The 12,120-nt window shown below is 37.8% G+C and overlaps 1 protein-coding gene across 2 annotated transcripts in view; it reads left to right on the top strand.

Annotated features, from left to right (window-relative positions):
- Nucleotides 1-11,850, top strand: part of RFX3 (regulatory factor X3) — a 177,275-nt gene extending 165,425 nt beyond the window's left edge. Inside the window, exons 15-16 of one of the 2 annotated variants that reach the window (XM_036739384.1) lie at nucleotides 9,157-9,199; nucleotides 10,626-11,850. In XM_036739384.1, coding sequence (XP_036595279.1) covers nucleotides 9,157-9,199; nucleotides 10,626-10,864 — 282 coding nt within the window. In that variant the 3' untranslated portion in view covers nucleotides 10,865-11,850. The remainder of the gene's footprint in view (nucleotides 1-9,156; nucleotides 9,200-10,625) is intronic. The other variant, XM_036739383.1, reaches the window with a different exon arrangement.
- The last annotated feature ends 270 nt before the right edge of the window (nucleotides 11,851-12,120 follow it).

Below are 12,120 nucleotides of genomic sequence, written 5' to 3'. Positions count from 1 at the left end.
AATCAACAGCTAGAAATGAATTCAGAGAACTCTGTCAGCATCTTTATTTGAAAAAACTTGATTTTTTTTTTTCATTGAAAATGACAGGCTTAAAGTCATAGATTCAGAAGGTTTCTAAAATTAGAGATTTAGCCCAGCCTGCTTATTTTACATATGGGGAAATTTCAGGTCAGAGAAGCTAAATGACTTATCCAAAGCCACAGAGCTCCTACATGGCAGAATTGGGACTAGATTCCTCATTTATCTATCCATTGCTTTTTCTATAGTACCAGGCTAACAGCTCAGAAAGGGTGAATGATCACTAAAAGAAATAACCATACATATACATATATATGTATATATAACATGTATATACACACAGACACGTGTGTATGTGTGTGTATACATACATTCACAGTGCAATCCAACAGCAAAACAACATAGTGGAAAGAGCTTAAGACAAAATGGCAGAAAAATAGTAGAGTCAGGATGCCTGGGTTCCAATCCCATCTCTAACAGTAACCAGGTATAAGACCTTGGACAAATGTAATTTAATTTCTTTGAGCCTAAGGTAACTTCTCTTTAAAAGGAGGATGACTATATTTACTCCAACTGCTTCAAAAGTTATTGTTAGGTAAGTACTGTGTAAACTTTATTTTTTTTATTTTTTGTTTGTTTTTATCCTTAATGTTCTTTCTTATTTAATATTTTTAGTTTTCAGCATTGATTTCCACAAGATTTTGAATTACGAATTTTCTCCCCATTTCTACCCTCCCCCTCACTCCAAGATGGCATATATTCTGATTGCCCCATTCCCCAGTCAGCCCTCCCTTCTGTCACCACACTCCCTTCCATCCCCTTTTCCTTTACTTTCTTGTAGGGCAAGATAGATTTCTATGCCCCATTGCCTGTACATCTTATTCCCTAGTTGCATGTAAAAACAACTCTTTTTCTTTGAACATCTGCTTTTAAAACTTTTGAGTTCCAAATTCTCTCCCCTCTTCCCTCCACACCAACCCTTCCTAAGAAGTCAAGCAATTCAACATAGGCCACGTGTGTATCATTATGCAAAACCCTTCCACAATACTCATGTTGTGAAAGACTAACCGTATTTTGCTCCCTCCTGTCCCCTTTATTCAATTTTCTCCCTTGACCCTGTCCCTTTTCAAAAGCATTTGCTTTTGATTACCTCCTCCCCCTCTCTGCCCTCCCTTCTATCATCCCCACTTTTTTATCTCCTTCCTCCTTCTTTACTGTGGGGTAAGATACCAATTTAAGTGTGTATGTTATTTCCTCCTCAAGTCAAATCCATTGAGAGCAAGATCCACTCATTCCCCCTCACCTGCCTCATCTTCCCTTCCAATTCCCACCTGCCCCTTCCCTTCCCTTGCCACTTTCATGTGAGATAATTTACCCCATTCTATCTCTCCCTTTCTCCCTCTCTAAATATATTCCTCTCTCATCCCTTAATTTGATTTTATTTTTTTAGATATCATCCCTTCATATTCAACTCACCCTGTGCCCTCTGTCTACATATATATATGTATGTGTGTGTGTGTGTGTATATATATATATATATATATATATATATATATATATATGTATGTATGTATGTGTGTGTGTGTGTATTCCCTTCAGCTACCCTAATACTGAGGTCTCATGAATTATACATATCATATTTCCATGTAGGAATGTAAACAAAACAGTTCAACTTTAGTACGTCCCTTATGATTTCTCTTTCTTGTTTACCTTTTCATGCTTCTCTTGATTCTTGTGTTTGAAAGTCAAATTTTCTATTCAGCTCTGGTCTTTTCACTGAGAAAACTTGAAAGTCCTCTATTTTATTGAAAATCCATATTTTGCCCTGGTGTGTTATTCTCAGTTTTGCTGGGCAGGTGAGGTTTTAATCCTAGCTCCTTTGACCTCCAGAATATCATATTCCAAGCCCTTCGATCCCTTAATGTAGAAGCTGCTAGATCTTGTGTTATCCTGATTGTGTTTCCACTCAAATTGTTTCTTTCTGGCTGCTTGCAATATTTTCTCCTTCATCTGGAAGCTCTGGAATTTGATGACAATATTCCTAGGGGTTTTCTTTTGGGGATCTTTTATAGGAGGCAATTGGTGGATTCTTTCAATTTCTAGTTTACCCTCTGGTTCCAGAATATGAGGGCAGGTTTCCTTGATAATTTCTTGAAAGAAGATGTCTAGGCTCTTTTTTTGATCATGGCTTTCAGGTAGTCCAATAATTTTTAAATTATCTCTCCTGGATCTCTGCTCCAGGTTAGTGGTTTTTCCAATGAGATATTTCATATTGTCTACCATTTTTTCATTCCTTTGGTTCTGTTTTATAATATCTTGATTTCTCATCAAGTCACTAGCTTCCACTTGCTCCAATCTAATTTTTAAGGTAGTATTTTCTTCAGTGGTCTTTTGGACCTCCTTTTCCATTTGGCTAGTTCTGCCTTTCAAGGCATTCTTCTCCTCATTGGCTTTTTGGAGCTCTTTTGCCATTTGAGTTAATCTATTTTTAAGGTGTTATTTTCTTCAGTATTTTTTGGGTCTCCTTTAGCAAGTCATTTACTTATTTTTCATGGTTTTCTTGCATCACTCTAATTTCTCTTCCCAATTTTTCCTCTACTTCTCTTACTTGCTTTTCCAAATCCTTTTTGAGCTCTTCCATGGCCTGCGACCAATTCATGTTTTTCTTGGAGGCTTTTGATGTAGGCTCTTTGACTTTGTTGACTTCTTTAGGCTGTATGTTTTGGTCTTCTTTGTCACCAAAGAAATATTCCAAAGTCTGAGTTTGAGTCTGAGTTTGTTTTTGCTGCCTGTTCATGCTCCCAGCCAACTACTTGACCCTTGAGCTTTTCTTTGGGTATGACTGCTTGTAGAGTAGAGAGTACTTTGTCCCAAGCTTTAGGGGCTGCACTGCTGTTTTCAGAGCTATTTCTACACAGCAAGCTCTGCCACACCAGCACTCCTCCTCCCCCAAGAACTACCAACCTGGATCGTGACTCAGATCCAAGCAAGCTCTGCACTCCCGCTCTGATCCGCCACTTAATTCCTCCCACCAGGTGGGCCTGGGGCTGGAAGCAACTTCAGCTGTAGCTCTGGAAGCAGCCTCAGAGCTGCACCACTTCTGCCACCCCCGGGGCAGTGGCTGAACTGTGAACTCCTTTCACTCTGTCCCAGAAGCTTTTTCCCACTAACCTTCTCTGTTGTCTTTGTTGTTTGTGCGTTGAGAAGTCTGGTAACTGTCACAGCTCACTGATTCAGGGCACTAGGGCCTGTTCTGCCCGGCTCCTGGTCTGGTTGGTCCAGGCACAGCCCATGCTGGTCTCTGCTCCACTCCGCTGCCAGCTCTGTGCAATAGACCTTACCCAGCGACCATCCAGGCTGTCCTGAGCTGGAGTCCTGCTTCCCTCTGCTATTTCGTGGGTTCTGAAATTCTAGAATTTGTTCAGAGCCATTTTTATACATGTTAGAGGGACCTGAGGGAGAGCTTTAGGCAAGTTCCTGCTTTCCAGCCACCATCTTGGCTGCCCCCTCTCCCCATAAAAACAAAAGCAATAGGAATTTTCATTACTATTATGATTACTTTATCCTTCCTGTCCAAAGCTCAGAGTCATAGAATGTTAGAAATAAAAAAGACCTTAGAGATCATCTAGCTCAGCTTCTTAATTACGTGTGTGCGCGCACGCGCGCATGCGCGTGTGTCCCAGATAGGGGAGTGACTTGCCCGGGTCCACTCAGCTAATAAGTAGAAGAGTTCAAACTTTAACCCAGGTCTTCTGACTCCAAGACCAAGTATCTTTCTTTATTTTTAAACAAATTTTTAGTGATGTCTTGTTTATCATTATAATTTTCCTGAGTATCACTCCCTCCCCCCTTCTGAGAGAGCCATCCCATATAACAAATAATAAAGAGGGAAAAATTAGCATAATTCATCAGTGCATCAAAAATATTCAATACATAAGACTCCTAGACCTCTAACTTCTACAAAGGATAAAGTTGGGGTGGGGTATCTTTTCATATCTCTCCTTTCAAGGCAGGCTTACTCTTTGTAATCTTGCAGCATCCACTTTGAGGGGTTTTTAGTGGTTCTTTCCATTTATATATACATTGTATATTTGTTTTTATATATAGTTCTTCAGCTTCTACACACTGCTTCTAATTTTCATCTCTGGCGCCCAGCAAAACATGTTTAATCTCCTCCATATTGCAGCTCTTGAGATATACATGACATTTGTCCTGCTTAAAATGTAGCCTCCTGAAGAGCAGGGACCATTTCATTTTTGTCTTTGTATTCCTAGCACCTGAGATAACTATGATAAGGTAATAGATGCTTAATAAATGCATGTTGATCAATGCCTCCTTTAAATGTATTCTTCTCCAGGGTAAACATTTCTACCAACCCAACCCCCCAGGACAGAAAACAAATTTAAATTAATTTCTTTAACAATAAATTAGTGCAGTTGAGTGTGAAATTCCTATATTAAAAATTAAAGGAAGTTTCCATTTTTTTTAGGTCAAACAGGACAAACAGAAATAAAAAGTTTGGTCCTGTTGTCCAAAAAAGCACTGTAGTTATTTAGAATAGGTAAAGAAAAAGTTATCTGCAATCCAGGCTTCCCCAAAGGACCCCATTTTTAAATTGCATACCTCATAATAATAGTTACAATTTATATTACACTTTTGAGATTTTCAAGATTTTTTTATGTATTGATCTTATTTGCTCCCCACAACCACCCTGTGAGATATGTACTTCAGGTAATATTATTCCTTTTTTACAGATGAGAAAGAAGCCTAGAGAGGTTAAATGATTTGCATTAAGTAAATATCTGAAGTGGGATTTGAACATAGGTCTCTCTTGACTCTAACTCTAACCCTCCTTCCACTACACCCTTCTTCCTCCACACAGATGCAGTGAGCAAGTATACCATAAATATAAACATATACATTCCTACCTGCTTATGCCATTTTCACATATTTATAGTAGGCTGCAGATGGGGATTAGAAATGTAAAAAATCTGTAACAATGAAAAGGAAAATAATTATGCAGGGGGAGTGTGTATGCGTGTATGTGTGTGTGGTAGGTGGGTGGGTGGGTGGGTGTGAATGGATGTTAGAATAGATGGATGGATGGATGGATCAATACACACACTATTTTTATGAATATCTTTGCATATATATATATGTGTGTGTATATATACATACTTACACACATATATGTATACACGTACATATATGTGCATATACCAGTAGTAGTAGTAGTAATAGTACTAATTAACAGTTACAAATAATGTGATAATCTGGGACAATCTGAAAAAAAAGACATAAACATCTGTAAAGAAAAAATTACATAAATGCCTGTAAAGAAAGTTTAGCATAATATTTATGAAAATATGATTAATCGGATTTCTTCTGAAATATTACTATCAATCTGAAATACTTAGTGCCAATAACATAGCTTCCATCCCCAACCTCAAAAGTTCTTCTAAATTATTGACAATATATAATTGTTGTATGTCTAAATACACATTTCTCTAGTTGTGTGGCTGTGCCTTTAAAAAAAATAACCAGCTTACATATACTTTTTTATGACTATACCAATTGCTTGTTGTTCAAATGAATGGGAAAGAAGATGCATGCTTCTGAAGATTTCCCAGAGGAAACTGTGATAACATACTTCATGTACATCAAATTTAAATCATAAATCCTGTAGCATTCTGTAGTAGTCAATGTTATGCCCTCCATCTAGCCCCTTCCGTGGGGATTTGAAACTGATGCTGAGTCCTCTCAGCCATCCTCATCTTCTTCTCAGTGCTATCCAGCGTGTCAATATCGTTCCTAAAATGTAGTACCAGGACGATTATCTCCCTCATGCCATATTTCTGTTTACACCATCTAAGAGTGCATTCCTTTTTTTTCCAGTATTGACTCCTAGTGAGCTTGTGTTCCAGGCAATTTTCGTATAAACTATTTTCTAGCTCTGCATCCCCCATCTTGTATGTATGTAGTTAATTTTTTGAACCTAGGTACAAGCCTTAAATTTTTTACTCTTACATTTCACCTTCCTAAAGTCATCCCATCATTCTAGTCTGTCATTATCATTTTGGATCCTGATTCTGTCATGTAAGGATGAAACCATAACATGGTTTCATGATCCATGAAACAAAGTGAAAGGCATTATGTTGAACTCTATTAAATTTTATTTAATTAGAACTAACCCATTTTTCTACCCTAGTCAGTATCTTTTTGAAGCCTGATTCTGCCATTAGACCTATTAATTATCCCTCCCAGCTTCATGTTCTCTGCAAATCTGATAAGCATACCTTCACCCAAAATATCAATAAAATGTTCAGAAGAGGATATGGCAAACCATGTGTAGATTCATTCTTTATAGCAGTGTTGTATGCTAAAAGGAACATAGTGTACCTCAGAAAGGAATGAGTACCCCCGTCACTGAGATCATTGGCAGAGCTGGAAGAGACCTCAGAGACATTGTCTAGTTGGACCCCTTCATTTTAGAGGTGAAGAAACTGAGACTCAAAAGGGTAAAGTGACTTATCTAAGGTCACACAGGCAGTTAGTAGTAAACAGAAGCTGAATAATCACTTGTCAGGGAGGTTATGGGGTGATTCTTGGTCAGTAACAGGTAGGATTTCCTATGAAACCCATTCCAATTATAAGCTTGTATGAGTATCTGAATTGCCCATCAAAAATATGCTTTTGTTGAAAGAAACACATGAATGCCAAGTAGCCTTTGAGTCACTCTCCCTACATTGGAATTCTTCTGCCTATAATCCTCCAGAAGTTTCATATGCAACAGAAACTGACCCTGCAGACAAACAACCGCTCATTTCTTACCTTGCCTACTCAAAGTTAGAAAGATCAGGCCCTCCCATGATTCAACCTATCTGCAAGCTGATGTTAAGTTTGAGTTTGTTGTTAGGATCACAATATGCGAACCCAATGAACAGGAACACCTTGGAACCACAATTCAGCCTTTCTGACTATTTTAGATAAACCAGTTGTGACTCTGAAGTAATATGACTGATTTAAAAAAAAACTACTTACCAGAACTCACGTAGGTGAGGGAGTGTTGTTGCATCTGTTCCTGCTGCAGTGGCTTCAGAACTCTGTGGTGCCCCATCTTAGCACTGTCTAGAGATCCTAAAACATATTCTTTCAAATGTACTTGGTGGTAAATTTTCATCCTCATAGGATTCAGTTCTATCAAACAAAGTTTCTATGTGCCAGTGTGCTGTGCTAGAGATTCAGAGGCAAAAACTCTAGGGCAGTGAACACACTCTAAGAACTTACATTCTGCTGGGTGGGTGTGACATGTACAAAAGTAAATACAGAGTAATTTCAGGAGCAAGAAAATGCTAATAAGTAGGAGGATTAATAAAGGCCTCATATAGGTAGATGATGGGATCTGAACTATGCTTTGAGGGAATCTAAGGATTCTATGAAGTAAAGATAAGGAAGGCATACATTCCAGACATGGCAAACCACCTGGGGAAAGGCACAGCAATGGAAGGTGGAAGATCATGAATAGTAACAGCTAGCAGGCCAAGGTTGACTTGATTTTTTGGAAAGTTAAAAAATTGTTGAGAGCTGAGTCTTATGGCTACAATAGGTGATCAAGTGAACTTTTACCACCTGGAGTTAAGGCCCAGGCATGATTGACTACAAATTAGTAAAATTGATTGTCTTCTGTCATTTATAAATTGGCCCTGAAGGCAATTTCAAAAGAAGAACTCCACCAATGTCTTGAGCAATCATTGTTCAAATGTATATTAGTTACAGTGAGTTAATTAGGTGTATGTCCAGCATTAATTGGAACATATAAATTCTAGATGTTTTAAAAATGAGCCTTGCAATTTTATAGTCATCCCTGGCGGAGAGAGGGGAAACTAAATTTTAGCATTCAAACCTCCACATTTTCATCAAACCTGTTTTATCCCTTTATAAACTGATCATGAGATCTGGAGTTCTGGTAATGACAAATAAATCTTCAGATTTACAAGCCTCTTTTGACCCAAAATGTGAAGGCTTTCAAGTGACAGTTTTTCTTTGGGTGATTCTTCTACCATTTCAGGTTCTTGCTCAGTTGTTCACTTTATCATCTTCATTCCTAGTCTTCCAAAGTGCGTTTTCTCATTGGAGAATGATTGTTCAAGATATGATCCAAGACGTGACATTTTCTACTTTTGTGTCCCCAAAACCAAGGCCAGTGCTTTGCAGGTAGAAGGCACTTAGCCAATATAGCAGAAAAAGCTGTCAGACATACTGTTGTATGGTATCTCCATAAATGATTTTGCCCATTGTTCCAAATCCTTGTGCTTCCATTGGTGATGTTACAAGCACTTTGAAAAATGTATTCCTTTATGTAAATCATAGTAACAGATTGTCATAGTGAAAAAGAGACCCAAATCAATGCCTTCACAAACTTTTAAACCAGAGGTTCTTAACCTTTCTTGTGTATCTTGGACCCTTGAGCAATCTAGTAACACCCCTCCTCAGAATGATGTTTTTAAATGCATATAAAATAAGATACATGAGATACAAAAGAGGTTATAGGCTAGTGAACATAAAGACCTAATTTTTTTTCCCCATTCAGGTTCACAGACCCCCTGAAACCTATGTGCCCCAGGTTGAGTCCTACTCTAACCATGTTAATTACTCATTGGCTTTTCATTTTTATAAGAAGAAAAGCATTAAAAATTAATGTTCCATTGTATTGGCTTTCTCTAATGCAGAAAGGTTTTCCAGTGATTAATTAAGGCATAGAGTTAGAGGGTTGCTTGCTTATTTTGAGTTGGTACATCTTACTTGGTCCAGTCTTCCAGAATCTATTAAAACATCCATTTTAATCTGGAGAATTTGATTTCATGGATTCCATCTCTGCATAATTTCTTTAAATAGTAAAATGGGCCAGTAAAATTTTTTTAATTGTTTATAATTTACCTCGTTACAAAATGATTAGGACAGCCAAATGGAGATTTAGTTGTAAATTCTGCGAATTCAATCAAGAACTTATTTGTCTCATGTAATTAGGGAGCAAAAAGATCACAACTTTAACATTTTTAAAAAGATGGTATGGAATACATTCTTTTACTTCTTATTGTATTTGTTCTGACTATTATATAAATGGCTATTGTCTTGCAGTTTGGTGACTTAAATGCTGTGTCCCCTGGAAATATGGATAAAGGTAAGTATTTGAAATATTACACAAATGTTTTCTTGGCTAAGATATTCTTCTAGAAGTAGGGAAAAAATGGAGAATTTCCCTACACTGCCTTAGTTTTTAAAGAATTAAACTCAGGGGTGGAGAACCTACAGCCTCAAGGCTACATGTGGCCCTTTAGATCCTCAAGTGGGGCCCTTTGAATCCAAATTTCATTTGTTCTGTGAAATTTGGATTCAGTCAGAGGGCCCCACTTAAGGACCTAGAGGGCCACATGTGGCCTTGAGGACACAGGTTCCCAACCCCCAGTAGGATGTTCTCTTGGATCTTGGATTCACTGAGTTTTAGAGTTATCAAGGAGCTTAAAGATTCCTCTGGTATAATCACTTCATTTGAAAATTAAAGAAACTAAGCTGTAGGGAAGACATATGACTTCCAATTCAAGATCCAGCTCTCTTTACCTTAAAACATGCTCCTTCTTATTGATATAATGTCTTTGAACTTTACAGCATTCACTTTTGTCCTCATAACTACACACACACGTACACACACACACACACACACACAAACTAAACGCGTAATTTTACTTGAAACTCCCAGTAAGGAAAAGTCCCTATACCAATGCATTGCTCTAAAACTTACTCCTAGAGAGTTTTCTAGGAATATAGAAATACAATGCGCTTTTCAATGTTATCTCACCTTGTCTCTAATGCATTGTCTCCCTGAATTACCTGTAGTATAGTATGTCCCCCAAACTGAGTCCCAGGCTCATCACCCCAGTTTAATGAACCCTAGAGATACTGTAGAGCAAGTGTCCATCAAATTTATGGCCATCTCTACGGTAGACTGGGGTGATGACCCTGGGTCTCAGTTTGGGTGGGATACTAGACTGAAAAAAAAAACCCAGGGAGGCAGTTCGTAAGAAATGAGGTGACTTCATCAAATGGTGTTTATGAAATATAACAGACCTAAGACTTTTATTAATGTTATGCCCCAAACAGTACCCTGCCCCACCCCAACCCCATCCCACAATTACCCAAGATAGAATGAATAGGACTGATTCTCCTGTATTCACCACCCACCCCAAATGTGGCCCTTTTGTGGTGTCTTTTTCCCTTAGAGGATATCCTGGATGTTTATTTTAACATGATTCCACCAGATCTTTAGGAAACAGCAGCCAGGTTGTTGCACACAGAAAATGATTATTAAGTTATTTTCTCTACAATATTTTAAAGGGCCACTATAGAGCCCATAAAAACAGTAATGGAGGCAAACAGCAGGAGAAAAGCCATTGATTTGGCTCTTCAGAGTGAGAAACTAAGGAAATCATTTTCTCATTGCAGCCATTTGAACATTCTGTTGACTGGGGCCCTTTAGGTTATGATCCAAAGACAGCTAGGTTTTTTTGACCCTCTCTAGCCTGAGTCTTCATGGTTTTTTGTTTGTGCAGATGAAGGCAGTGAAGTTGAAAGTGAAATAGATGAAGAACTGGATGATTCTGCAGAGCCTCAAGCCAAAAGGGAGAAAACAGAGCTGAACCAGGCATTTCAGGTGGGCTGCCTACAGCCAGTCCTCGAGAGTGGGGTACAGCAGAACCTTCTGAATCCCATTCACAATGAGCACATTGTCACAAGTACTCAGACTATCAGACAGTGCAGCGCCACTGGAAACACCTATACTGCAGTCTAACAAATATTAAAGCTTATTTTTCCAGATTATATTTAACCCTGGTGATGTTGGGCTTAAGTTGGCAAAAGAATAAGCCTGAAGGTCGACTGTTGTCAAATTCTATCTGTGCTGAACATTACCTTTTTTCAGAGTTGTGAAATGGAATGGGTGTATGTATTTTTGCCAGGTCTGTTTAATTTTTTTTGTAAACAAATCATTTGCCTCTCAATATGAAGAGTTTTCTTAGTTTCGGGTGTCAAGAAGGATTTTTGCAAAGCTTAATGTCAATGTTTTTGTCCTTTATAATTAAAAAGTAATTTACATTTTTTCATAGTTTAAAAATATGTTAATGTTAATTGTTAGTCATGGTGTATGATTTCATATGTAAGTTTTTTAATTAGGTGCACTTCTGTGAAATATCAAAAGAAACAAATTCCTTTGATTTACACTGGAGGCATATATTCATTTGACAGCAGATGCATCAAATTTGCTTCTGAAAGGTGCTTTTCATTGGACAGAACCATAAGACACTATTTTGATAATATTTCCGAGTGTGGAGGGAGAATACAGAGCATTTTTATTATAATGTTAGAGGGTTGGGAAGGTCACCTATTTTTCTCTGAGGAAAAAAATTGAGCTGTGCATTTATCAGCATAGAATAAATGACAGACTTGCCAGAGATCATGTTGATGTGTATGTAATATGTATGCATAATTATAAAACCACATTAACAATGCAAGCTTCCGTTAAACATCAAGTTTTAGATATTATTTGCGTACCAATCCCTCTGTTTGAATACTACTGAGTCTGTATTTGGGACCACTGCACACAGATGCTTTCTGCTGTTAAGTGGAGATGTTGTAGTTAGATACTGAAACTGAAAAAAAGTAACGACTTTTTTATTATTATTTTAAATGTACATGCTACTTATGCTCAGCTGGACATACAGGAAACCATTCCATCTGGATGACTTTCTTCTATTCCAGGTCTTTTTTTTTTCCTAATAGTAGTTCAATGTGCTGCTATTCTAAAAGATAATTTATAGAATGCAAGGAATGTAGCAACCTGCGTCATTATTTCCTTCAAAAAAAAAAGATATTTCCTGGTTCCTAAAGTAAGTGGATTTAAATTTTAAGAAGAAAACTAAGGCAGTGTAACTGGCACACCTCACTTTTACTTATTCCCGACTTGTTAGGATTGGAGTAGGTGGCTAGATGGACCATTGCCATTTAAGAATGTACATCAGGGATCATTGTACCTCGGCTATTACATGGTGC

The sequence above is a fragment of the Trichosurus vulpecula genome, chromosome 9 (genome assembly GCF_011100635.1).
Source record: "Trichosurus vulpecula isolate mTriVul1 chromosome 9, mTriVul1.pri, whole genome shotgun sequence".
Lineage (NCBI taxonomy): Eukaryota > Metazoa > Chordata > Mammalia > Diprotodontia > Phalangeridae > Trichosurus > Trichosurus vulpecula.
Note: the sequence above shows the minus strand (reverse complement) of the source record. Positions and strands in the feature narration are given on the sequence as shown.